The following is a 27,944-nucleotide window of genomic DNA, read 5'->3' as shown; positions in this document are numbered from 1 at the left end:
GTATATGAAATAATTATCAGTGTGTTTTAATATGTAGATTGAGCTGCTGAACTATAACATAACCTGCACCAACTCCCTTATCTACTTACAGTTTTTCTCAATTTCTGAAACCTTGCTCCATTTGAAAACATTAAACACAAAACCTCATCTTCAAGCACTATTTGCAAAACCTCTGACTCCTCTTGCAAAATTAAACTTTCGCCCCAAAACAGTTTTAACTGTGTTCAAAATCAAACACTGCTCTCAATCCATAAACAAAGTGATCAAAATGGTATACACTATCAAACAGTGAGTAAACACTACACCAAAAAATAGAAAACACATGGTTCAAAACATAGTTTTAATGGAGAAGCACATTTTTAGGCCATATAATTTGTTCATTGTACAGTATACAGCCTAAAATGCACTGTACTACTGTATACAACAGTGAACTAACTTAAATTAACAAAAGTGGAATCGGACACGCCCGTTTAGATTGTGCTCCGTGCACTTTAGACAATGCGCTTAGATCCTTAAAATATGGCCCAATGACTGAATAGTTGAAATTTAATTTTTTATGAGGGCCTAAAATTTGACCATCAAATAAATTCAGTTATTAAAGCAAGCGTTAAATAAATGGTCATTGTCATTACAGTTTTTCTGAATTGCTAAAACACTAAACCCCAATCTTTGAACCAAATTCATAGTGGCTTGAACCCATTTGTCAAATCATGAACTCTTTTTGCAAAACTCTAAACACAAACCTCTCAGTAAAACACACATTTCACACTGCAATGCACTTGTTTTAACGTGATGTCAGCTGATGCCTGACCAATGACCACCGGCAGAACCCGCTTAATCTCCGCTTAATCTCCTTCCGTTTCAATGTGTAAAAAAAGTCCTAGGACTTTTTTTACTTCCCCGGCTTAAAATCCGGGGTTTTTTTCTCCTGGGGGGTTTTCAACCCGGGGAGGCAGCCTTTTTGGGCTTAACTTCTATACGTTACATTAGTAATACGTTTGCTTATAATTTTGATTTATAGCCGCAGTAATTTTAGCTGCTTGTGCTATCGTGTATTATGTTGTGCTATCTGTAGATTTTCTGTGCTTTTCACTGCATCTATTATGTAAAGCTGCTTTGATACAATTACCAAATTGTGAAAAGCGCTATATAAATAAAATTGAATTGAATTGAATTTTATAAATGCTAAACACAGGCAGGCAAAAGTTGAACACAACTGCAACACAGTTATCATCGAGTAAACACAACAACTCAAAATTCTACACACTTTTATCTAATGTTATTTTTTACCTATTGTTTGGACTGGAAACAATCTGAGAGGCAGATGAAGAGGAAGAAAAGGACACCAGAGACAATGCAATTAGCAAAATTTGCAGTTGGATTGCTGACTTTTTACAAAATACAAGTGCTGCTTACAGTAATATTGTAAACTTACTCTTTCTTGCAGTACTTACAATAAAGTATTCGCTATATTCACTGAACTAAACTTGTGATTACAGTAATATAGATTTTTAACAGTATTTGTCAAGTGTGTTGTTATGTACAATAAACATGTATTTTTCTGTAAGCAGATGTCCTGGATGTTGTGTTTTCCATTTTTTAAGGTAGTGTCTAATGGATGCTTGTAGTGTTTTATATTATAGACTTGTGTGTGTATGATTTGAAAGCTTAGTTTGATTTTGAGTACAGCTGAAATGGTTTTGAAGGAATTGTTTCATTTTGTCTGTGAATTTAGTTTGACAATTGGATTTGTGTTTAAGGTTTTGAGAAAATGAGTGATGGTTTCAAAAAAATTGTTTTAGCAATTCAGAAAAACTGTAATCAAGTGTTACCACACTATTCTTAACGAAGTACTTATAATTTGGACAATTATCCTGAAGTGAAAAATCATGGTAAGCCAAAAGTCGCAACGCGAGCAATCAAATTAAAAAACAAACATAAAGAAGCGAATAGAAGAAGTCGTCAGCTGGAACAACCCTGGTGCTTGTAACATCAGAGCTTGATATATAAATATGAGGACATGAATAAAACAACAATTTCTTAAATATGTATTTATTAAACAATTTCATTAACGTTTTATACTAAACAAACAGTACAGACATCTTATGATTTATTACTCGTCCAGTGGTTCATTCAATACAAATATATGCCAAACATGCTGAATCATGTAAAATAATTCGTGTTTTAAACTGCAACGTTTCCATACTTTACTTCCAGAGTGTCAGATATACATTGTTTTGCTTGGATTGACCAAAGAGATACGCCACATGCTTGCCTGCTCGGACAAATCGCCTCGAGTTCGGTCATTTTCGGATGCGGAGCCGCGCGCACAGTTTACAAAAAAATGCCGTGCACACCTCCACGCGAAATGGGGTCTTGCGCACCCAACGCGCAAGCGTTGAAGTCATGTTTGCCGCGCGCACCACGCGCCGTTGCGGACGCGGCGAGTATAAACATAGCATTACGGTTCGGCTGGAATATAACATATTTTAACGCGCAATAAAACTCAGGACGCATATCAGGCAAATTATCATAATAATCGGGGCTTGCCCTGCTAGCCCACCTCTAGCGCCGGCCCATGGTTTAAAGAGTAAGCAGATCTTGTCACAACAGGCAGACCATTCCACAGATGTGGATCAGATCAACAGAATGTGCGCGTGATCTTTTCCCTTTTTGGAATGACACAACGTCGCTTTGTTGGCATAGTGCAGAAGGCACATCTGTATTAGCGAGTGAAGGTAAGAGTGCTGACACAATGATGGAGTTAAAGGAGAAGATTTTTGAATTTGATGCGAGCTACTATTTCAAATAATTCAGAAACTAGTATATAGTAGAATAGTAGAAATACTTGTACATATAGTAAACTTAGCGATTCATGATTTCTAATGAAATCAAGTAAACCTCGGTTTTAAAGGTGTTAGTGTTGTTAAACGTGCCTCTGTCAATATTTGACGTTGTTAGCCTGAAAATCCCCATCTGCTCCTTTCTGGATTACAGTACCGTTATCATGATGTGTGTCAAATGAGAGCTCTTTAACATCTTCACTCAGTCATTTTTTTCACGTGGATTTCTTACAGAATTTTACAGAATTATAAAGAAAATGTTGCTGTTTTTTATCTTCTCGTTAAGTTTAAATGGTAAGTTTGTTTAAACGTTTTCTCTTACTTTTGCTTTCACTTTGCATTATCTTGCATGACAGTGATAGAAAGTAACTTTCAAGTTTAATGTAACAAATCCTTACATGTGTTTATAATCAGAAAATCATTTATTAAACCTATAAACTTGATAAAACGTGGTATTTGCTCAAGATACCCGAATCTATGAATGATAGCAACCATTAAATCTGGGTGTGTCTCTAGTGTAAGTTTAGTACACACTAAGAAAGTAGGCTATGTGTTCAATTTTTACAAATTTTTTGTGTTATGCTATTTAACATATTATATGTAATTTTGTGTTCAAATAATACACAGGTTGTGTTAAGTAGCACAAAACGTGTTGTTCCAATAAAAACACAGATGTGTGTATTCTGGGACAAAGCATTTAGTGTGTTGTGCCCTAACTAACACTGATTGTGTTGTTTTAACACATCTGTTCTAAGAGTGTAGTACAATAGCATTAATGAAGTTTTATCATATAAAATGCTATCCTTTAAAAGTTGTTTTGTTGAAAGAAAAAAATGCTAAACTTTATTGTTGTTGATACTACTTTGGCGTTTTAACCACCTGTTGCATAGAGATATAGTTTATTGATATATTTTTGCATTTTATTTTTCTAGTACTTTACTATACTGGAATTTAGATTTTTTTTTTAATTTACACTTGTGTACCCACAATTCGTTTAACATTATAAACTGAAGGTAAAACTGTGGTAAACTCACTGTAAGGCTGAGTATCTGTTTTTGTTTTTCAGCTGTGTTTGGTGAAAAAGTTTCAGTGCTGGAGGGAAATGTAGTCTCATTTAAAACTGGAGTTACTGACATGCGTAAACTTTATCTGATCTGGTTGTACAGAGATGCTATTATAGCTAAAATGAATGAAGGAAATATTAATTTGTATGATACTGATGATGGGATATTTGAAGACAGACTTCAGTTGGACAATCAGACTGGATCTCTCACTATCAGCGATATCAGAACCAAACACGCTGGACCTTATCAACTAAAAATAATCACAAATGAAACCTTCATCAAAACATTCAGTCTTACTGTACAGGGTGAGTAACTAAGATAACTAGCAATTTTCTTATTTGCACTCCCTGTTTTAAATGTTTTTGTGTCATAAAATGAATGTGGAAATCTGACACACACAAAATGTTTTTTTCCAGATGTGTTTTTTGCTGGAGTAGAAAACAGAAGAGAAGGAGATTCGGTCACATTAAACACTGGAGTGACTGAAATAAAGAAACACAATCTAATGATGTGGATGTTTGGACCTTCAAATCCAGACATCCGTCTTGCTGAAATCATCATAAATGATAGCATCTCATATGATTTTGATGAGAGATACAAAGACAGACTTCATGTGGATCATCAGACCGGATCTCTCACCATCAGAGATCTCAAAACTACAGACACAGGAGTTTATCAACTACAGATCTCCAACAGCAAAGAGACCATATACAAGAGATACAATGTATTCGTGGGTAAGATCAAATCTTTTAATTTTCTTTTAAGTTTTTAAGTTTAAGTTATTTATAACATTTTTGATTTTATATGGCAAATACACTAAGACTAACTGTTGTGCATTAATGTTTGTCTTTATAGCCGCTGCAGAACCAGGACTGTCTGCATCATATATAGGACTGATATGTGCTGCTGTCCTGTTGCCTATACTGGGAGCTATAATACTGGTTGTGGCTATTGGATATAGGAGGAAATACGCTCATCTAAAAGGTAACTGGTGTAATCTACCGATGATTGAGTTCTTGTACTGTACTGTACAGTAGAGGAGGTGTACTGTATGTTCTTTTAGATTGATGTACATGATTGTCTAATGCAAAGGGTAGTTTCCTGAAGGGTGTTAATTTTAAGGAAACAATTTAGCAACATAAAAGTATTTCAGTCTTGTGAGATTCATATGATATCTCTAAAACTGTTCTTGAATGTTTTCTGTTTGTCTGAGACAGATAAAATGAAGACTGTGTCAGTGATGGAGGGAAATTCTGCCATATTGAAAACTGGGATCACTGAAATACAAGACCATCATAAAATAATCTGGCGGTTCGGAGCAAAAGGCCCCATCATCGCTCAGGTTCATAAAAAGACCTATACTGTCCCATATACTGATGATGAGAGATTTAGAAACAAACTTCATCTGGATAATGAGACCGGAGATCTCACCGTCAATGATGTCAGAATCAGGATCTCTGGAGATTATCATCGGGAGATCACCAGAAGAAACAAAATCACTAAATCAAAGAGATTCAGAGTTGTTGTCCTAGGTGAGAAAATCAATTACTTTAATGCTATAATGATTTTAGGAGGGTTTAGAGCGTGTCCACACGGAGACGTGTTCAGCTGTAAATGTATAGATTTATTTTTATTGAATTGGCATTTCATCCAGACTGATCTGTCGTTTTTAAACTGGGTCCAAGAGTGGATAAATCTGAAACAGACACCCTTTTGGCTTCGTGTGTACAGCCAATCCATATATTTCTCTAACAGATTACAGAAAATACAAGGAAAGATGTGTAAGTTTGCTTATCATCCGCTATTTCTCTCTGGGGAAACCATTTTCTGATCTGATCATGAACTTGCGCATGACGCATTCTGTTCTATGAAGATTCCTGATCTCTCCATTATTCCAGTTTGCAGACATTTCTCGTCGTGAATGTTAATCTGTATTTAAAACCCCCATATCAAAGAGCTGAAAGGTACCTTGTTCGCGATGACATGCGTCCTCACTACAACACGTGACATTGTTTTTGCCATTTGTTCACACCTTACACATTTCTAGGGAGGACTTTTGTGACTCTGTTGCTTTAGTTTCTACGCAGCTTGATTTATGGACATCTCAAACAAATCATCCTGATCTTCTCCAAAATTGTTCTGATCATCTTTAGAGGGTCAAAATGTCATGTAATAACTGTAACTGTCAATCTGCAACATTTTAGGACGTGTAGAAGAAAAAATATTTGTGTTCATCTTGTTCAAAATAAACTCATCCGCAAGTACGGATGCGTGCGATAAAGTATTAACCTTCTGCCAGTGGCGGCTGGTGACTTCTTTTTTTGAAGCTCACGATGCGAAGTTCATCACAACATGTATGTAGCTTGTCATGTGTGTGGTTCATCATTTCAAAATATGTGTTCTCCGCTTTGAGAGATCGTGTGTGCATCACGTGTCATGCCAAAATAAGTGCCTGATGCCTTGAACTTGAAAGGAGACGCTCGCGTGTGCCAGATATTATGCGTAATCAGAGTTTACTGTTAAGTGAGTGTCTTGCGTGTATTTAGGGAACACAAGCGTCTCTTTTATCATAAACGGTTTTGACGTGTCTCCAGCAGGCACTTATTTTGACAAAACACGTGATGCACACAGGATCTCTCCACACCCATGACACATATTTTGGAAAAGGGAACCACACACTTGACAATCCGAACATTTATTATGAATTAGCGCATCCTCGGAAGTGCAGTCACGAGCCGCCACTGCCTTCTGCTCATTAAGATACATTACTACGCGTTCGGCTAAACATCCCTTAAAGACCATTCATTTCATTGCTAAAAAACAACGTTATTTTGTATATTTGGTATAACACAATGTGTTTGCATAGTTTATGGGTAAGAAAACACATTATTTTCCAAATAATGTAAATTTTTGTAGCTCCAGATACCCTTGTCTTCCTCAAACGTTTTGATTTTGTCCAAAGTCATTGATTTAAAAAGCGCTGTGTCCCTGATTGGTCAGCTAATCTGTACGTTGTGATTGGGCTGAATACCTCTGACGTCAGCCGGAAATGTGACGCTCCTTACCATGTTTGAAAGATTCGGTCACAGTGCTTACGGGAGTATACTTGCATAATACCATGCGGACATTTAGTCTTTCTCCTTCAATGAATCAACAGAACAGTATCAAACGGTGGTATGTCGGCCTTAGCTTCTGCTTCCACTTTAGCATTAGATCCGCCACTCTGCTTGTCCTCCTCTCCCAGAACTCAACGCCAATCACCACTATCAACTTTTGACTTAGGCCACACCTGCAACTCTTAATATTTGCTTTATTAAGAGACTGTTCACTTACAAGCACACAATTACCAAAATTACCATAAATGTTGAATTATTTTGATAAAGATCCCGGATGAGCCCCCATTAAATGTTACAACATTTTAAAATAAGGTCTAGGGTAAAGGAGTAATATTTATGGCTGTGGTATTTTTTGTATTTGTGAAGACAGCAAAAGAAGGATGCAGGGACACGAAATAACAATGACTACACAATTAAGAAAATTTGACAAATAGACAATCCAAAAGATATACATAAATATAAATCCAAGAGAAAATGATGCCAAATAGTGATGCCAAAAAAACAATAAAGAAACATAACAAAACCAATACTTACTGTTTTAAACCTCTGAACTAACTAAGAAAAATAAAACAAGAAAAGCAAGTCTTTAGCATTGGGGGCTGTATACTGTACTTCCCTACTTTAATCTATTAAAGAAAACAAAACATACAGGGGTTGGCCTTCGCCTCTTACCTAATGTATTTAAATATCAAGTTACCTAAATGTGGCACGATGGAAGTCTCATTGGCCCCCCCAGTGTGCCCCCACCCTTCAACTTGTCTGTCAATCAAGCATTCAAATCAAATCTTTTTTTCTGGCTGGCATTTTGAATTCCATGATTCTTCTGAACGACAGGAACTGCAGTTATCTAATGAAAAAAGCACATGCAAGTTGATCTAATTTGAATTAATTATCATTATTTTTCAATTTACGTTAGCAAGTTGTTGCAGCGCTAGATTTTGGTATCTTCTTTAGTGTTAGGACGAGATTCGATGTTTGCTGCGACCAAGATAGCTAAACAATCAGGGTTTTCCTGCGTTCAGACTTATTTTTTTGATCTATACTTAAAGGGATACTTCACCGATTTAGCATTCAGCTTTGTATCTGTAGAAACCCGGCAGTATTACTGAATGACCATGTTTCCCTCCCTCATTTCCCCCTGAGAGGAGAGATATCTGCATTTTGGTTCTGCAAAAAAGTCCTCCGATGATGTAATATGACGATTTTTGCATCATCGGAGGACTTTTTTGCAGAACCAAAATGCAGATATCTCTCCTCTCAGGGGGAAATGATGGAGGGAAACATGGTCATTCAGTAATACAGCTGGGTTTCTACAGATACAAAGCTGAATGCTAAATCGGTGAAGTATCCCTTTAATGTGCCACTATACTGTATGAGTGCAGCGGATTAATACGCACATTTAAATAGGGGAAGTTTATCATTTGCACATGTTTCAAAGGCTTATTAAAGGACAAGTTCGGTATTTTAAACTTAAAGCCCTGTTTTCAGATTGTTTGTGATGAGGTGGAACGGTTTTGACTGGGGTTTCGACATTTGCGGCTGCCCCGAGACTTTTTGGGTGTTTGTGTTTCGGTTCCTACCTCTGCAGTGGGTTTGGTGGTGCACTGGAGCAATCCTTTTTAGAATGCATTGGACTTTCGTTTGCAAGGACGTGAAACCTTTCGAGTGGTCAGGGGTGTTCAATGATATGCTCACACAAAAATCGCGTTAAAAGATGCTTTCCAACAGCTGTTTTAGCATTCGTTGTTAACTTGTGGACCTATTTTTCCAAACGCCTCACACCTGTACATTCTTCCGCTTAGAGCTTGAATAATAGACACTCCAGCCCAGGTGGTGGCGCTAATCCGCCATTGCCAGTTGCAAGAATAGAAACAAAGTTCCCGGCGCGGAGTAATACCGTACCTCACAGCACAACTAATACAAGTCAATGGAGTTGGCAAAAACTACGATAAAACCTGTTGGAATGCGTATTTTGCAGCGTTTTCTGAGTGAGCACACAAGTGAACACCCCCGACCACCCGGCGAGCTCCACGTCTCCGCAAACGAAAGTCCAATGCACCCTAGTAAGGATTGTTCCAGTGCACCATTAAACCCATTCTAAAGGTAGGAGCTGAAACACAAACACCCAAAAATTCTCTGGGCAGCCGCAAATGTCGAAATTTCAGTCAAAACCGTTCTATTTCATCATAAACAATCTGAAAACAGGGCTTTAAGTGTAAAATACCGAACTTGTCCTTTAAAGCAACACCAAAGAGGTTTTTTTACCTTAAAATAACGTTTCCAAAAAAGTTTCAGTGGTTCATCCACACAAAACAGGGTGAATGGCGCTTTCACATTCGCTTTGCAGCCCTCTATCGGCCAAAACCGCACTAAAGAAGTTTCCAACCGTCGGGTAGTGGTCCTGTAGTTCGAGTGAAAACTACAAAAACTTGCTTTACGGCAGACCTACAATCCAATCAGAGCCAGCTATGCTGCAGTATTTACGACAGTGGTAATGAACAATTACGCTTCTAACCTGTAGGGGGAGCAAAGAGCCAGAGTTCTTTAGTGTTGCTTTAAGGCAAATGTTAACATTCAAGTGATTTTGAATTGAGCAAAAAGGCGCTAAAGTAAGCAACTTTTTAAATGTGTCCAGGCAACCTCCAATCGCATGTGATCATCCCTGTATCCTTCAAAGATCAGAACTCATAATGTGTAGACTATAGAGAGAGTTGCACTACTGTGTCTCATACTGTAGTCCATCAAAATACATTTGGCCAATAGAGCAATGAAAAGCAACGTAACGTTTTTATGTGGAGCGATGGTTATGCTGCGCCGTTTGGGATAATGCAGAAATCTAACATTCTACATATAAACACAAAATATAAGATTGGCCCCTCTGTATTAGTCGTGGCCCCTCTTGTGCCCCCAAGTTGAAAAAATCCTTGAATTGCCCCTGGTGATTGGCTTATATTTACACCAATGATTTTAAACTTCAGACAATTCCCCCCTCATGAGAAGGCAAACGCTTATCAATTACGCTCAGTCAGAGGATGGTATTACAAAGCTGAGTGCTGCTGTTATATATTTGACGCATGTTAAGATCTCTTCATATGTCAATATTTCTTTATTTTTGTCTTTCTTTGTGATATAAAGTGGACACAATAAAGGTTACAGAAGGAGAGTCTGTTGACCTACAGACGGGCATTTCTGAACTACAGGATGATGATCAGATACAGTGGAGATCTGAAGCTAAAGATGCCATCATAGCTGTAAGAAATGGAAAGACTGATAAAAACATGACGTTGAACCATCAGACTGGATCTCTTACCATCAAAAACATTGAAAACTCCCACTCTGGAGTTTATGAACTACAAATTAAAAACAAAAATACAACTTCATATATGAAATTCAATGTTCTTGTCTGGTGTGAGTATCTCAAATCTTTTATAAGTCATATTAATATTAATACAACATGTTTACCTGTTTTCTTTACTAATGTTCTTCTGTATTCATACACATGCAGTAAATACATTAAAACATACAGCGGGTGATTCTGTCACTTTACACACTCAAGTCTCAGAACTGAATGAAGACCATCAGATACTGTGGATGTTTGGAGATAAAAACACTCGTATAGCTGAAATCAACCGAGCCAGCGGTGAGACTCAGACGTATGTATATGATGGTAATGATGAGAGATTCAGAGATAGACTGACACTGAATGAACAGAATGGAGATCTGACCATCAGAAACATCAGCAGAGGACATTCAGATGTTTATAAACTCCAGATCAACAGCAGATCAGAGAGCACATGCAAGAGTTTCATACTTGCAATAAATGGTGAGTCACATGAATCTATGACTATTGAAGTTGATCATTTTCATCGTCTTAATGTTCACGTTTATCTGTATTTTTATTTGTCTTGCTGGGATGAAATAAAGAGAAACTGGAGTCAGTGATGGAGGGAGAATCTATCACACTACACACTGATCTTACTGACATACAGAGTGATGAAGTGATGATACTGTGGATGTTTGGACCTGAAGAAAGTCTCATAGCTAAAGCTGATATGAACAACCAGATGCTTTATGATGGTGCTGATGAAAGATTCAAAGACAAACTACAGCTGGATCAGACTGGATCTCTCACCATCACAGGCATCAACAGTAAACACACAGGACTTTATAGACTACAGATCATCAGCAACAAAGAAACCAAATACAAGAGATACAGAGTTTCTCTTCGTGGTCGAGATATTAAAATCTTTCACAATAACTCAAAAATAAACAACAAAAACATGCTTTATATTTATAAAAAAAGTTATATAAAAAGATGAAGGCTGTGATTTTTATTTTGTTTTCTCACAGGTCGAGAAAGAGACGGTACGGCAGGTCATATAGAGATGGTGTCAGAGGCGATTCCTTTACTTCCCATTGAAACTTCACAACAGCAGCAGTAGTATGTTGTCTATTTATACCAACACTATATGCACACTTATTATACAACAGAGCAGCTGTCAGTGTAAAGCAGGGGTGGGCATTCATGCAAAGTTTAGCTCCAACCATAATCACACCCACATGAATGCCATTTCCAAGTCATCCAGCAGCCTTTGATTAGATTTTTCAGGTGTGTTTGATTAGGGCTGGAGCTAAACTTTGCAGGACAGTGACCCTTCATGTCTGTACGGAACAAGACTCACTCACAGCTTTGACCAAAATAATTTAACAGGCTTATGTTTTGCAATAAACCTCACTCTCTGTGTTGTGCATTGTAGGCATTTTTGATGCTGCTGTCTTGCAGTGTTGCCAGGTCTATTTGGTTAAACACTTAACCGTTTGTGGCTTTTGGCTCATCAAGCAATCAAGTTTTTTGTGTTAATAAAGTGAGAAACTGTCAGTGCCAATATTTTGATCTATGAAGTAAAGCATTTGGAATTATTTTGGTTTATTATTGGATTTTTCTTGTTCGCTGTTTTTTAGTGAAAGATCTGGCAACACTCATGCCTCTGTCATTTTCTGAACCGCACATACAGAAGACTTTTTCCCCTTCTAGGCATTTATTTTTTTTAGAAGAGAGACCTTTCATGTCTATGGTGCACGTTAAAACACTTTATTAACTACTAGTTGTTCAGTTTGGTTATGTACACAGAATTTCTGTAAATTCGGTTGTCACTACCAGCATTTTGCGGGAGTTAATTCGGTTGTAGAATGCAGTTGTCAGTCCTGTAAATGACTGAACTTTGTGTGTACAGAACTGGATTAAGCATTCAAAGGTGAAGTGACAACCAAATTAATATGCAGTGTGTACGGGCACAATGTGATGCTGAACTCATGAGAGAAGAAGAAACAGAAGCATTTAACACTTTCATTCATTGCATGTATAATCAAATCATTAATTTCATGTTATATAAATGATAAAAAGTTGTGCAATACCAAAAAAGTTGTGCAATACAATTTTGCATGAATATGATGCACCAGTCCTTCCCGTTTACTTAATACGATGCATCTGTCGTTTTATGTTTGGTTTCCTTATTTTTTGTACTTAAACCATTCTCTCTTGTGTTTGGGATTTACTTTAGGCAATTTAATAAATAGGTTTCTTCTATTTATTTGTATGGTATTTTCCATTATCGCTATCTGCAAAATCATCATACTGGTCATCTAGTTAGCAGTGTTTAATCGGTATCGTTTTAAATGATAATCATCTGAGTGACATTGTGTAAATATATACAGTAAATGTATTACTTTCTTACATAAGGAGTGATCTGATGTTAAAACAGTGAAAGCTCAAACTGTGAAAAGTCTCCTGTTAAAAAGGGGAACTCGTGCCAAAACAAGAGCTTATATCAGCAGGAAACAAATGTGACATAATATATATTACTTATTGGATATATGATTTTTAGGATTACTATTTCTTTAAAAATGTATTGCAAAATGATGGTGTTTCCGCTATAAAGGCTGTGTATGTACATTTTAGCAGCATCTAGAGGTAAGATTGTGAATAGCAACCAACAGCTCACCTCTCATTTTTAAAATGCATACGGCACACAATGCATCTTTAACTATATCTGTATTTTGTTTTGTGAACATAATTTTCATATTGAAAGTCACATGTATCTTACATAAAAAAGGGACTTTTGTACTCATATTGTTATATTGTTGACATTTTGTACATTTACACATATTAAACCACAATAAAATATATACAGTTTGCATGTATTTGTACCCACAGTAAAGTGATGTGTGTAAATCATAGAGGTGCTGTTCTTAGGTCAGTGTCTGTATCAAATGCATGTTTTTTTAATAAATGAATTAATGCAGACAAAATGAGCATGCTGGTTTATTGAATTAAATCGATGTGTTGACACATGAGTATAGCTATATGAAATAGTTATCAGTGTGTTTTCAATGTTTAAACACTAGATGGAGCTGCTGAACTATAAAAAAATCCACTGACTGCCTTATCTACTACAACTTGAATAAAGGTATGAATACAGAAATAGTATAAATAAAAGCTAACGTGTCAAAATATAGGCTTTGCTGAAGACTGCATCAAGGGGGCAAAGGAGGCGCTGATGAGCACACTTCAAAGCTTGAAAATGATAGATGGGAAAGCCTATGGACTCATAGACTAAGCGATCATGCGCAATTTAAGCCCACAAGATCCGAAAGTCCACATGAAGTGCACATCAGGGCCTATGTTGGATAGAGCGCGAGACTGTGGATACGAGCTGGGGCGTGTGATGATGACGTTACAAATGAGTGACTGTTAACCATAAAACGTGAAATCTTGTCTCTTTGAATTTTAAATCATTCTGCATTTATATACATTGCTCAATTAAAACCTCAACATGATGTGAACACAACTCTCTAATAAAAAAGTGCGTGGGACGAATTTACTTTTTATAAAAAGTGGGTGGGACATGTCCTCAGAGTACCCCACGTAATACACGCCGCTGCAGTAGTTACACACAGGGTCGGACAGATACTTTTGTGAAGAGTTTGGATGAGTTTTGATTAACCCAGATAGAACGTACATACAGGCACATGTGGAAGTTAGCTGTCACATTTAGCCAAGATATGGCATAGCTGAAAATATAAATCCAAACTGTCACCAACTTTGTTTTGCTATAACTTAAAAAATGGGAAGAATGTTCTCTTGGTTCACATCTCAGATAATAATAAACACAAGAACCCCAACTGTTTTTGATATGACTAGAGTGGAAAATTTTAGGTTGTGGTTAACATTTGGATTAAAATCAAATGTGGCAGATGTCTGTTAACTTACAAACGGCAATTTTCACTTCTCACTTTACAAGCTTTCAAACTTTCGAGCTTATTTGTTTTTTTATTATTTCATTAAGATATCATATTCACAAAAATTAAGTTTTCTTGTATTTATCTCAGCTGTAACAACATTTTGCATTTTGAGATGCAGATTTCGTTTGGCTAAGGGTGGGTGGACTGATCCTAAAGTAGGCTGTAGATATTTTCTCATATAAAAAATATTGATACTAAGGTGTTTGTCAAGGCTTTTTTAGCATGAAACTTAAGGTTTAAAATAAAGTTAAAAACAAAACTGTCTTCCTCCCCGCTCTGCTGTTGTCTAAATTGTGTAGCTCTTTCAAAAATATATATCTCAATCAATAATATAAGGATGGTTAGATGATGTACAAACAATATCCTCCTCTAAAGAACAGTATTAAATAATTAAAAAAAATGCAAATAACCCTCTGTCTGACAATGAAACCCACATATGTGGGAACATTGCACTTCTTTCACATTCAAGACGATCTAGAAACAAATCTTAAATGTTCATTTATTGCAGAGATGTGTGTATTACTTGTGTATGAATATGATGCATGTGAAGCTCTCCCTTTAACGTAATAATTGTAATAGATGGGTCGGACATGTTTCTTCTGTGCTGTCTGGAATGTGACATTAAAAAGCACTTCGTTTGCAGAACTTCGACCTAGGGGGATTTCACAGGAGTGATGATGTTCCTGTGCGCTGAGGTGGAAGTGTTGCAAACTAAGTGCTCTTCCGCCATACAATCTAGATCTCATTTTTTATTCGCTTAAACATCCCCACGTTTTATTTTGTGCCACCATGCTTACTCGTGTAACTAACAGTCTTTAAATAGGGAAAACATGGAAGTGTTTGGTGGCTTCTAAATTCATCCCTGTTTGGATCCTAAGGAATGAATGGGGCTAGGCTAAATGCTAACACATTTACGACGTGCCGTACAAAGATTAAGTGCACGCATTGATAAAGATAGGGATTTATTAATTAGCCTAAGTTGAGATAAGAATATAGTTAATAATTTGAAAAACAGTGGTGTTTTCCTTTAAAGGCTAGGAGCAGAGAAGCTTATTTTTTCAAATAATTTAGAACATAGAAAATAGTAAAATATAGTAGGATATAGTATATACTTGTACAGTAAACACAGCGATTCTATTGAAATCACAAGTAAACCTCAGTCAACATGAGATTTCTAATTGGTGTCAGTTGGTTTTAGTTTTGTCAAAACCGCCTCAGGCTTTTTGCTATTATTAGCCTGCCAGATTTTCTGTGCTCCATTTCCTGGATTACAGTAACTTTATAATGTCGCGTGTCAAATGAGAGCTCTTTAATATGTTCACTCAGTCATTTTCTCACAGGGATTTCTTTGAATTTCACAGCATTATGAAGGAGCTGTTGTTGTTTTTCATCTTCTTGTTACGTTTAAATGGTAAGTTTGTTTTTGTTTTCTCTTACTTTTGCTTTCACTTTGCATTTCTTGCATGACAAAGTAAGAAAGTAAGTTTAATGTAACAAATCACAAAAAATACACTTTATTTCTTTATAAACTTGGTTAGTTCCTCAAGTTATCCTAATCTATGAATGACAGATGCAACCATTAAATCTGGGTGTGCCATAGTCACTACTAACTGAAAGAATGCATTAGCATTAGCATTAAATATAAATTTGTCATAAAATGTTGTCCTTTAAGGTAACACTCAACTGTATTGTCATTGGTAATAGTAAGCTGTGTTATAACCACCTGTTACATTGTATATATAATGTTTGTGCAATGTTGCATCTAATGATATAGTTTATTGATATATTGTTGCATTTTAAAATGATTTTCTTGTACTTTACCAACCTGAAATTCTGAGTTGAAGAGAAAAAAAAACATTTATAAATCCACACTTGTGCACCCACAAACCATTTAACATTAAAAACTGAGGTAAACAGTTTAACTGTGGTAAAATCACTGCAAGGACTCTGATAGATTATTGCTTCATTACATAACACAGGTGAAAGCTGAATATCTGTCTTTGTTTTTCAGCTGTGTATGGTGTGGAAGTTTCAGTGCTGGAGGGAAATGTAGTCTCATTTAAAACTGGACTTACTGACATGCGTAAAGTTTATCTGATATGGTTATACAGAGATGCTATTATAGCTAAAATGAATGAAGGAAATATTATTTTGTATGATACTGATGATGGGATATTTGAAGACAGACTTCAGTTGAACAATCAGACTGGATCTCTCACTATCAACGATATCAGAACCAAACACGCTGGACTTTATCAACAAAAAATAATCACCAATGAAACCTTAATTAAAACATTCAGTCTTAATGTACAGGGTGAGTGATAACTAGCAAAGTATTTTCTTATTTACAGTCCCTGTTTTTAATATTTTAGTGTCATAAAATAAATGTGGAAATCTGAATATCTGCGTTTTTTCCAGATGTATTTTTTGCTGGAGTAGAAAACAAAAGAGAAGGAGATTCGGTCACATTGAACACTGGAGTGACTGAAATAAAGAAACACAATCTAATGACGTGGATGTTTGGACCTTCAAATCCAGACGTTCGTCTAGCGGAAATCATCATAAATCATAGCATCTCATATGATTTTGATGAGAGATACAGAGACAGACTTCATGTGGATCATCAGACCGGATCTCTCACCATCAAAGACCTTAAAACTACAAACACAGGAGTTTATCAACTACAGATCTCCAACATCAAAGAAACCATATACAAGAGATACAATGTGTTTGTGGGTAAGTTTCCTGATGACTGAAGTTATTTATAATATTAACATTCACGATTTTCCATGACAAATACATTGAAGTTAACTGTCGGGCATTAATGTTGTCTTTATAGCCGCTGCAGAACCAGAACTGTCTGCATTATATATAGGACTGATATGTGCTGCTGTCCTGTTGCCCGTACTGGGAGCTATAATATTGGCTATAGCTATTGGATATCAGCGGAAATACTCTCAACTCAAAGGTAACTGGTGTAATCTACAGATGATTGAATATGATTGAGATTTTGTATAGTAGAGGAGATGTACATGATTGTCTAATTCAAAGGGTAATTTCCTGAAGGGTACTAATTTTTAGGAAACAATTTAGCAACATAAAAGTATTTCAGTCTTGTGAGATTCATATGATATTTCTAAAACTGTTCTTGTATGTTTTCTGTTTGTCTGAGACAGATGAAATGAAGACCGTGTCAGTAATGGAGGGAAATTCTGCCATATTGAAAACTGGGATCACTGAAATACAAGACGATCAGAAAATAATATGGAGGTTCGGAGCCAAAGGTCCCATTATCGCTCAGATCCAAAGGACCAATGATGTCCCATATGGTGATGATGAGAGATTCAAAAACAAACTTCATCTGGATAAGAAGACTGGAGATCTCACCATCAATGATGTCAGAATCAGAATCTCTGGAGATTATCACCTGGAGATCACCAGAAGAACCAGAATCACTAAATCAAAAAGATTTAAAGTTGTTGTCCGAGGTGAGAAGATCAAATATTTCAATGCTATAATGATCTTAGGAGTGTTTTAAAGCAGTGTTGTACATGTACAGATTGTTTACCGAATCAGCGTTTCATCCATTTCTGTGTGATATAACGTAGACACACTAAAGGTTACAGAAGGAGAGTCTGTCGAACTACAGAGCGGCATTTCTGAACTACAGGATAATGATCAGATACAGTGGAGATCTGAAGCTAAAGATGCCATCATAGCTGTAAAAAATGGAAAGAGCGATGATGAGATCTCAATAAACTGTGAGATATTCGGAAACAGACTGGCACTGGACCATCAGACTGGATCTCTCACCATCACAAACATTAAACACTCAGAAACTGGAGATTATGAATTACAGATTAAGAACAGAAATACAACTTCATATAAGAAATTCAATGTTCTCGTCTGGTGTGAGTAGCTCAAATCTTTTTATAGTAATATTAATACATAACAAAACCCTCAGCGTTAAATGAACATTCCTGGTATATATATTGTCCCAATCTTAAAAAGAGTGTTTAAAAGTATCACCGACAGAGTCTGTAACTTTATCCTCTCTATCGCATCTCTGTTTGAAACCATTTACATCTTGTAGAGTTCTTTTAGGCATAGATGTTGGCTGTTTCATTTAAAGACACCATTATGGTGATCCGTGTTGGCTTTAGTTAGACTTGATTCTCGACTCCTACCTTGACTAACTGGACAAATTGTACTGTTGCTGCAACCTGAGCAGCCTCCTAGCTGCTACAAGCACACTCTGAAAGTGGCGGTGGAGGGTAGGAAACACAGACCCGCCCCTCCCCCTGCCTGCAGAAGAGTCTCTGACACTGTGCTTTTCAACCACATGGGGGAGCTGTAAGTCATTTTTCCATGGAAACTACATAGTGTTGCTTTAAATGAACACTCCTGTGTATTGTCCCAATCTTAAAAAGAGTGTTTAAAAGTACCATTGAAGCAGTCTGTGACTTTATCCTGTCTATCGCCATCTCTGTTTGAAGCCATTTTACATCTTGTAGAGTTATTTTAGGTATAGATGTCGGCTGTTTCATTTAAAGAGACCATTATGGTAATCAGCGTTTGATTTAGTTGGACTTGATTCTTGACTCCTACCTTGTTTTTTTTAGCTACTACAACTTTTTGTGATTAAGACATGTTATAGAGAATAGAGTGATTATTTGAACTCTTTCCCCTACAGCATTTTTTTAAGTTGCCAGCCAGTGCCAGCATTTTTTTTTATATTTTTCACAAAATTTTAATACCTTCCAGAAAATGCTTTTCTTTAAACATAAACATACGTCAAATGAAAGAACAGATCCTTTTAAGAAACAACAACAAAAAAACTTTCATGTTGTCTTTATTTATACTTTCTATCACCTCTTAGATATGGATTCTTCAAAAAAAAAAAACATTTTTGAATAAAAAACATTTATTAAAGATCAGATTTAGAAAGATGATCCAAACATACATATAGTATTTTGGATTCATATAGGGATGTGCATGTGTGTCATTTTTTCATTTCGATGAATCCATAGGTCTGAAAAACGAGATGCCCTTTTCATTGCCCCGCCCTCAGTTAATCCATTGTAATCCATTGTAAAAACACTCAAATAAAACTTAGTTTTGAAGAAACTGCGACAGAAAAATGATCACATTTTATTATGATTATTAATGAAATAGATTTTTTAACAGAAACCTTTAACAGGAAAAGTTGCGTGATCAAGTGAAACTAAAGGGTTAATAAACACAAACTGATGCGCTTTATATACTGTATGACGCACTCTACATAATATTAAGCCTTATACAACATAAATGTATTATACAACGTGCATCTGCACAAAATGCAAGACTTAAACTAAGTTATGTACAGGAGAGAAAGTTTAACTCCTGTTGTGGATGCGCATCATCAGCACGCTTTTAAACACGTCCAGTCAAAGCACAAGCGCCATAATATTTAACCAGCCTTAAGTCTTTTGCTATCATTTTAGCGATTAACGTTAGCTGTGTCATGTCATCCTCTGACCTGTTCTTAGTCAAGATGTAATGCTCGTATGGCTCTCTATTTCTTGACATTTGATGTTTATGATATTGAACTTGTGACGACGACTGTATTTTCGTTTTACCAAAAGTGAATCCAAAAATCACGGCATCCTTTTTAGCCATAGTGCCTCTACTCGAGGTGTGTTCGGCTTCAAAGCATCACGCGGATCGGCCGGTTCGCAGCGCGGACTTATCTGTTTGTTTTTGGATCATACATGTTAAATTACTGATGTCATATGATACGCCGGTCTACAACGCGACGCCAAACACGCACCCAGTTTTTAGTACCACAGGCACTTAACCAGACATCCAAATGCGCCATAACCACAGAAAATAAATAAATAAACCCACGAGCGAGCTACCTGCAATTAAGACACGAGCTACCAGTAGCTCGCGAGCGACGTGTTGGAGACCCCTGTTATAGAGAATAGAGCAATTATTTGGCGTGGTTAGGACATAATTAGTATGTTAGTACTGATTTACAAATTTAGTGTTTCCTCACTTTCCTTTTCTGTTAATAATGTGATACTGCAGTGCAAGGTCCACAACTTTCATAGCAGTTTGTCAATCTGAAGGATTGGAGTAGCTCAAATCTTTTTATATTAATATTAATACATAACAAAATCCCCAGAGTTAATGAACACTCCTGGGTATTGTCCTAATCTTAAAAAGAGTGTTTAAAAGTATCACCGAAGCAGTCTGTAACTTTATCCTGTCTATCGCCATCTCTGTTTGAAGCCATTTTACATCTTGTAGAGTTATTTTAGGTATAGATGTCGGCTGTTTCATTTAAAGAGACCATTATGGTGATCAGCGTTTGATTTAGTTGGACTTGATTCTTGACTCCTACTTTGTTTTTTTTAGCTACTACAACTTTTTGTGATTAAGACATGTTATAGAGAATAGAGTGATTATTTGGTGTGGTTAGTACATAATTAGTATGTTAATACTGATTTATAAATGTAGTGTTTCTTCACTTTCCTTTTCTGTTAATAATTTGATACTGCAGTGCAAGGTCCACAAGTTTCATAGCAATTTGTCAATCTGAAGGATTGGAGTATTTTACATCTTGTCTAGTTATTTTAGGTATAGATTTTAGGTATAGATGTCGGCTGTTTCATTTAAAGACACCATTATGGTGATCAGTGTTTGCTTTAGTTGGACTTGACTCCTACCTTGTTTTTTAGGTACTACAACTTTTTGTGATTAAGACATGTTATAGAGAATAGAGCAATTATTTGACGTGGTTAGGACATGATTAGTATGTTAGTACTGATTTACAAATTTAGTGTTTCCTCACTTTCCTTTTCTGTTAATAATATGATACTGCAGTGCAAGGTCCACAACTTTCATAGCAGTTTGTCAATCTGAAGGATTGGAGTAGCTCAAATCTTTTTATAGTAATATTAATACATAACAAAATCCCCAGAGTTAATGAACACTCCTGGGTATTGTCCCAATCTTAAAAAGAGTGTTTAAAAGTATCACCGAAGCAGTCTGTAACTTTATCCCGTCTATCGCCATCTCTGTTTGAAGCCATTTTACATCTTGTAGAGTTATTTTAGGTATAGATGTCGGCTGTTTCATTTAAAGAGACCATTTTAGTGATCAGTGTTTGCTTTAGTTGGACTTGATTCTTGACTCTTACCTTGTTTTTTAGCTACTACAACTTTTTGTGATTAAGACATGTTATAGAGAATTGAGTGATTATTTGGTGTGGTTAGTACATAATTAGTATGTTAATACTGATTTATAAATTTAGTGTTTCTTCACTTTCCTTTTCGGTTAATAATGTGATACTGCAGTGTAAGCTCCACAAGTTTCATAGCAATTTGTCAATCTGAAGGATTGGAGTATTTTACATCTTGTATAGTTATTTTAGGTATAGATGTCAGCTGTTTCATTTAAAGACACCATTATGGTGATCAGCGTTTGCTTTAGTTGGACTAGATTCTTGACTCCTACCTTGTTTTTTTAGGTACTACAACTTTTTGTGATTAAGACATGTTATAGAGAATAGAGCAATTATTTGGTGTGGTTAGTACATAATTAGTATGTTAGTACTGATTTATAAATTTAGTGTTTCCTCACTTTTTTCTGTTAATAATGTGATACTGCAGTGCAAGCTCCACAAGTTTCATAGCAATTTGTCAATCTGAAGGATTGGAGTATTTTACATCTTGTATAGTTATTTTAGGTATAGATTTTAGGTATAGATTTTAGGTATAGATGTCAGCTGTTTCATTTAAAGACAACATTATGGTGATCAGTGTTTGCTTTAGTTGGACTTGATTCTTGACTCCTACCTTGTTTTTTTAGGTACTACAACTTTTTGTGATTAAGACATGTTATGGAGAATAGAGCAATTATTTGGTGTGGTTAGGACATGATATGTTAGTACTGATTTGCAAATTTAGTGTTTCTTCACTTTCCTTTTCGGTTAATAATGTGATACTGCAGTGTAAGCTCCACAAGTTTCATAGCAATTTGTCAATCTGAAGGATTGGAGTATTTTACATCTTGTATAGTTATTTTAGGTATAGATGTCAGCTGTTTCATTTAAAGACACCATTATGGTGATCAGCGTTTGCTTTAGTTGGACTAGATTCTTGACTCCTACCTTGTTTTTTTAGGTACTACAACTTTTTGTGATTAAGACATGTTATAGAGAATAGAGCAATTATTTGGTGTGGTTAGTACATAATTAGTATGTTAGTACTGATTTATAAATTTAGTGTTTCCTCACTTTTTTCTGTTAATAATGTGATACTGCAGTGCAAGCTCCACAAGTTTCATAGCAATTTGTCAATCTGAAGGATTGGAGTATTTTACATCTTGTATAGTTATTTTAGGTATAGATTTTAGGTATAGATTTTAGGTATAGATGTCAGCTGTTTCATTTAAAGACAACATTATGGTGATCAGTGTTTGCTTTAGTTGGAATTGATTCTTGACTCCTACCTTGTTTTTTTAGGTACTACAACTTTTTGTGATTAAGACATGTTATGGAGAATAGAGCAATTTTTTGGCGTGTTTAGGACATGATTAGTATGTTAGTACTGATTTATAAATTTAGTGTTTCTTCACTTTTTTTCTGTTAATAATGTGATACTGCAGTTCAAGCTCCACAAGTTTCATAGCAATTTGTCAATCTGAAGGATTGGAGTATTTTACATCTTGTATAGTTATTTTAGGTATAGATTTTAGGTATAGATGTTGGCTGTTTCATTTAAAGACATCATTATGGTGATCAGCGTTTGCTTTAGTTGGACTTGATTCTTGACTCCCACCTTGTTTTTTTAGGTACTACAACTTTTTGTGATTAAGACATGTTATAGAGAATATAGCAATTATTTGGTGTGGTTAGTACATAATTAGTATGTTAGTACTGATTTACAAATTTAGTGTTTCCTCACTTTCCTTTTCTGTTAATAATGTGATACTGCAGTGCAAGCTCCACAAGTTTTATAGCAGTCTGTAACTTTATCCTCTCTATCGCCATCTCTGTTTAAAGCCATTTTACATCTTGTATAGTTATTTTAGGTATAGATTTTAGGTATAGATGTCGGCTGTTTAATTTAAAGACACCATTATGGTGATCAGCGTTTGCTTTAGTTGGAATTGATTATTGACTCCTACCTTGTTTTTTTAGCTACTACAACTTTTTGTGATTAAGACATGTTATAGAGAATAGAGCAATTATTTGGTGTGGTTAGGACATGATTAGTGTATTAGTACTGATTTATACATTTAGTGTTTCTTCACTTTCCTTTTCTGTTAATAATGTGATACTGCAGTGCAAGCTCCACAAGTTTCATAGCAGTCTGTAACTTTATCCTCTCTATCGCCATCTCTGTTTAAAGCCATTTTACATCTTGTATAGTTATTTTAGGTATAGATTTTAGGTATAGATGTCGGCTGTTTCATTTAAAGACACCATTATGGTGATCAGCGTTTGCTTTAGTTGGACTTGATTCTTGACTCCTACCTTGTTTTTTTAGGTACTACAACTTTTTGTGATTAAGACATGTTATAGAGAATAGAGCAATTATTTGGTGTGGTTAGTACATAATTAGTATGTTAGTACTGATTTACAAATTTAGTGTTTCTTCACTTTCCTTTTCTGTTAATAATGTGATACTGCAGTGCAAGCTGCACAAGTTTCATAGCAGTCTGTAACTTTATCCTCTCTATCGCCATCTCTGTTTAAAACCATTTTACATCTTGTATAGTTATTTTAGGTATAGATTTTAGGTATAGATGTTGGATGTTTCATTTAAAAACACCATTATGGTGATCAGCGTTTGCTTTAGTTGGAATTGATTCTTGACTCCTACCTTGATTTTTAGCTACTACAACTATGACTTTCCTTTTCTGTTAATAAACAATGTGATACTGCAGTGCAAGGTCCACAACTTTCATAGCAGTTTGTCAATCTGAAGGATTTAAAAACATAAAACACATAAAAATAACCATTGTGTAAATTAGGCACACAGACATCAAGAATCAGACAAGAAAATGGTGACAAGAAGATAGTAACATTTTTTTGTCATTTATTCATTTGCAGTGCATTCTGTGAGTTCTGGATGAAATTTGTAATTAGTTGATATCCAGCATATATTGCAGTATAAAGTTTTCATTTTATTGGCACTATTGTTGCGATTCATACTCTGTGTTTTTATGTTTTGTGTCTACATAATACAGTGCTTACAGTGGTGTCAGTGTTAAAACTTTCTTTAGAATGACAAACTGCTATGAAAGTGCAGGATCTCATATTGTAGTATCACATTATTGACAAAAAAATTGTAATTCTGATGAATGTGCAAACAGTAAATTAATACATAGATTTTCTAGATGATTAGACTTTATTTATTAACCACAACCATAGAATTGGACTGTTGCATTTTCTTTGCCATAACAAACATGTTTTAAACACACAAAGTTATAGCAATTAGAAAAAAAACGAATAATCTAAAGCAGGGGTGTCAAATTCAAGGCCCACGGGTTTACAGATTAAGTTAATTATGTGGCCCGCCAGAGTCTACAAATTATTTTTTGTTATTATAAGTTTTATTTTTTGCAGGTTATTTCCTACATACATTTTTTTAGCAGCCACTAAAACTATAATAATGTTGATGATTGCAGGAGAGAGAACGAGCGGCCCGCACACGTGCACTACTAGAGTGGCCGTGTCTTAATGCGGAGGCTGCAGCCTGCGGAGCTCGCATTTCCAGGCTGCATACGTCATCAAGACTGTCTTGTTTCAGAATATTAACAATTATAAAGTTGAATATTTTCTTCATTTATAGTAAATAGTTGTAATATGCGTATGACTTGTGAATGTAATGGTCAGTTAACTTAAATAAACCAGGCTTTATGACGCTGCATATGCGACCTCCGCATATGGAAACGGACAGTATCTGCTCGTGCTTTCTCTCCCTCTCTCGTCCACGCTCACACGCATCCAGCGGGAAAATGTTTTCCGTCTCGTGTACAGAAATGTTTCACGATGTCCAGCTGGGATTAGTTTACAACGAGTCTATTCCCGCTAAATACGCGAACTAATGACTCATCTGAACCGAATACTTTTACTAAACGATTGAAACTATTCATCTGTAGCCTACAACACTGAACTCATGAGACGCAGTCAATCAGATAAAGCCAGGTAAAAAAAATCACGGCTTTTTAGCAAAGAGGGCAAGAAATGGCAAGCTAGAGTATATGTGTCTAATAAATGCATATTATGGTGGAGATTGTAAAACTCTTTATTAGTATCTTAAATGTCTCTTTTTTTCTTACCTGCACAATGAAGGATAACAGGACATTTTGAGTGTACTCACATAACATGTGTTTTTGTCACCACAATTATTTTTTAAATAATCTGTAGAATAGTTGTACTCTATACATTTTGTCATTATTTGCCTGGGCTTCTACTGTCAAAGCTAGGTATTAATTGAGTTTTTAACAAAACCAATAGTAAGCAAATGCAAAGAAAAATATGCAATGTACAGTAATAAAAGGGTTGGTACATTCATACAGTTCTTCAAATACAACCGGCCCTTTGAGAGCAACCGTAATGCTGATGTGGCCCGGGATCTAAAGAGTCAAGTCCAACTAAAACAAACATTGATCACCATAATTGTGACTTTCTATAAAACAGCCTTACTTTACAAGTAAGATGTAAAATGCAATTTTTGGTTCCAAACAAAGATGGTGATATAGAGGATAAAGTTACAGATTGCAGCTTTTAACTCTGCTTCAGTGTTACTTTTTAACACCCTGTAAGATTTGGACAATATACCCAAAAGTGTTCATTTAACTATGGGGATTTTGCTGTGTATCAGTACGAGATGTTCACCTTCACCAATGTTCTTTTGTATTCATACACATGCAGTCAATACATTAAAACATACAGCGGGTGATTCTGTCACTTTACAAACTGGAGTCTCTGAGCTAAAGGAAGACCATCAGATATTGTGGACGTTTGGAAATAAAAACACCCGTATAGCTGAAATCAACCGAGCCAGTGGTAAGATGTCTGTATATGATGGTAATGATGAAAGATTCAGAGACAGACTGACACTGAATGAACAGAATGGAGATCTGACCATCACAAACATCAGCAGAGGACATTCAGATGTTTATAAACTGCAGATCACCAGCAGCTCAGACAGCACCTACAGGAGATTCATGATTATCGTAAACGGTGAGTCATATGAATCTATGAATGTGATTGATAAAGTTGATCTTTTTCAAGTCTGTTTTAATGTTTATGTGTATCTGTAATTTTGTGTTGCTGTGATGAAATAAAGAGAAACTGGAGTCAGTGATGGAGGGAGAATCTGTCACACTACACACTGGTCTTACTGACATACAGAGTGATGAAGTGATGATACTGTGGATGTTTGGACCTGAAGACAATCTCATAGCTAAAGCTGATTCAAAGAGGAGGAATGTGTTGTTTTTTAATGTTGTTGATGAGAACAAGATGCTTCATGATGGTGCTGATGGGAGATTCAAAGACAAACTTGAGCTGGATCAGACTGGATCTCTCACCATCAAAAACATTAACAGTAAACACAGAGGACTTTATAAACTACTCATCATCAGCAACAAAGAGACCAAATACAAGAAATACAGAGTTTCTCTCCGTGGTGAGATATTAAAATCTTTCACAATAACTCAGAAATAAACAACACAAACTTAGACCAACTTAAGTTACATTTAGGTTTTTATTGACATTAATTTTTCTTCACTGCATTGGAAATGAATGCATGCAGATGTCAATTCAATGCAGTTTATAAAAAGATGAAATATCAACACTGTTTGTAATTTTTATTTTGTTTTCTCAAAGGTAATCGAGAAAGAGCCGGGGCGGCGGATCATATAGAGGAAGTGTCAGAGGGAATTCCTTTAATTCCCATACAAACCTCACAACAGTAGCAGTTGTATGTTGTCTGTTTATTCAACACTTTCAAATAGCCAGAAAAGTGAAAGCTCTGGAGTTCATTGAACTCTTGTGAAATTTTGGAAATTCTCATTTTAATGTTGCAATCCATACAATTTTTTTACTGTTAAAAGTAACAAAAATTGTGTTCAAAATGTCCTTACCTTACCCAATGGTAAGCCTATAATAATGATTTATAATTTAAATGGTTGGGTCTGTTTTTGAAGTCTTTAATTTTTGTGTGATTGTGTGACATTTGTAAAAACAAAGAAGAGGACCCTGTTACCATTGCATGTATTTTGTAGCTTGTTTATACATAGAGGTTAAACTGGTCTTCTAGATAGCAGCGTTTAATCTGTAGTTTTAAATGATAATCATCTGAGGAACGTTGTGTCAATATGTCAATTTATTACTTTAAGGAATTATCTAATGTTAAAATAGTGATAGCTTAAACTGTGAAAAGTCTCCTGTTAAAAAGGGGCACTCGTGCTAAAAACCAGAGTTTCTATCAACAGGGGAAAATGTGAGAAATATATTACATTGCTGCTTTAACTATATCTCTTTTTTGCTTTGTGAACATGATTTTCATATTGAAAGTCACATGTAGCTTACATTATTTAAACAAAGTGTTGGGATT

The 27,944-nt window shown here is 35.7% G+C and overlaps 3 protein-coding genes across 4 annotated transcripts; all 3 read left to right on the top strand.

Moving 5' to 3' along the window:
• Nucleotides 1–2,156: 2,156 nt before the first annotated feature.
• Nucleotides 2,157–4,959, top strand: LOC129453019 (uncharacterized). Of its 2 annotated transcripts, XM_073862141.1 has the most exons (5): nt 2,157–2,738; nt 3,088–3,137; nt 3,910–4,212; nt 4,324–4,641; nt 4,763–4,959. In XM_073862141.1, the coding sequence occupies exons 2-5, from the start codon at nt 3,101–3,103 to the stop codon at nt 4,942–4,944; spliced, it is 840 nt and encodes a 279-aa protein (XP_073718242.1). In that variant the 5' UTR covers nt 2,157–2,738; nt 3,088–3,100; the 3' UTR covers nt 4,945–4,959. The 2 variants fall into 2 exon arrangements, with proteins under 2 accessions (XP_073718242.1, XP_073718244.1); XM_073862143.1 differs by lacking the exon at nt 2,157–2,738 and having other exon boundaries at nt 2,772–3,137.
• Nucleotides 4,960–5,021: 62 nt separating this feature from the next.
• On the top strand, nt 5,022–13,473 carry LOC129453018 (uncharacterized). Its single transcript, XM_073862135.1, has 5 exons — nt 5,022–5,439; nt 10,159–10,431; nt 10,529–10,846; nt 10,948–11,253; nt 11,374–13,473. Exons 1-5 carry the CDS (start codon nt 5,076–5,078, stop codon nt 11,463–11,465), a joined length of 1,353 nt encoding a protein of 450 aa, XP_073718236.1. The 5' UTR covers nt 5,022–5,075; the 3' UTR covers nt 11,466–13,473.
• Nucleotides 13,474–15,582: 2,109 nt separating this feature from the next.
• LOC141359635 (uncharacterized) lies at nt 15,583–27,303 on the top strand. The gene is made up of 9 exons (XM_073862390.1): nt 15,583–15,736; nt 16,337–16,639; nt 16,744–17,061; nt 17,165–17,293; nt 17,502–17,813; nt 17,934–18,236; nt 26,255–26,566; nt 26,673–27,014; nt 27,215–27,303. The coding sequence occupies exons 1-9, from the start codon at nt 15,640–15,642 to the stop codon at nt 27,301–27,303; spliced, it is 2,205 nt and encodes a 734-aa protein (XP_073718491.1). The 5' UTR covers nt 15,583–15,639.
• Nucleotides 27,304–27,944: the final 641 nt, after the last annotated feature.

This window comes from Misgurnus anguillicaudatus, chromosome 23 (genome assembly GCF_027580225.2).
Source record: "Misgurnus anguillicaudatus chromosome 23, ASM2758022v2, whole genome shotgun sequence".
Lineage (NCBI taxonomy): Eukaryota > Metazoa > Chordata > Actinopteri > Cypriniformes > Cobitidae > Misgurnus > Misgurnus anguillicaudatus.
The sequence above is the reverse complement of the archived record's forward strand: the minus strand, read 5'-3'. Positions and strand labels throughout refer to the sequence as shown.

Excerpts from the sequence above, each read along its gene's own strand:
- LOC129453019 (XM_073862141.1), top strand. The coding sequence starts at position 3,101 with ATGTTGCTGTTTTTTATCTTCTCGTTAAGTTTAAATG. Across the intron at positions 3,138-3,909 it reads CTTCTCGTTAAGTTTAAATG|CTGTGTTTGGTGAAAAAGTT; the intron begins GTAAGTTTGTTT and ends TTTGTTTTTCAG. Across the intron at positions 4,213-4,323 it reads ATTCAGTCTTACTGTACAGG|ATGTGTTTTTTGCTGGAGTA; the intron begins GTGAGTAACTAA and ends GTTTTTTTCCAG.
- LOC129453018 (XM_073862135.1), top strand. The coding sequence starts at position 5,076 with ATGATATCTCTAAAACTGTTCTTGAATGTTTTCTGTTTGTCTGAGACA. Across the intron at positions 10,847-10,947 it reads TTTCATACTTGCAATAAATG|AGAAACTGGAGTCAGTGATG; the intron begins GTGAGTCACATG and ends GATGAAATAAAG. Across the intron at positions 11,254-11,373 it reads ATACAGAGTTTCTCTTCGTG|GTCGAGAAAGAGACGGTACG; the intron begins GTCGAGATATTA and ends GTTTTCTCACAG.
- LOC141359635 (XM_073862390.1), top strand. The coding sequence starts at position 15,640 with ATGTTCACTCAGTCATTTTCTCACAGGGATTTCTTTGAATTTCACAGC. Across the intron at positions 17,062-17,164 it reads GAGATACAATGTGTTTGTGG|CCGCTGCAGAACCAGAACTG; the intron begins GTAAGTTTCCTG and ends TTGTCTTTATAG. Across the intron at positions 27,015-27,214 it reads ATACAGAGTTTCTCTCCGTG|GTAATCGAGAAAGAGCCGGG; the intron begins GTGAGATATTAA and ends GTTTTCTCAAAG.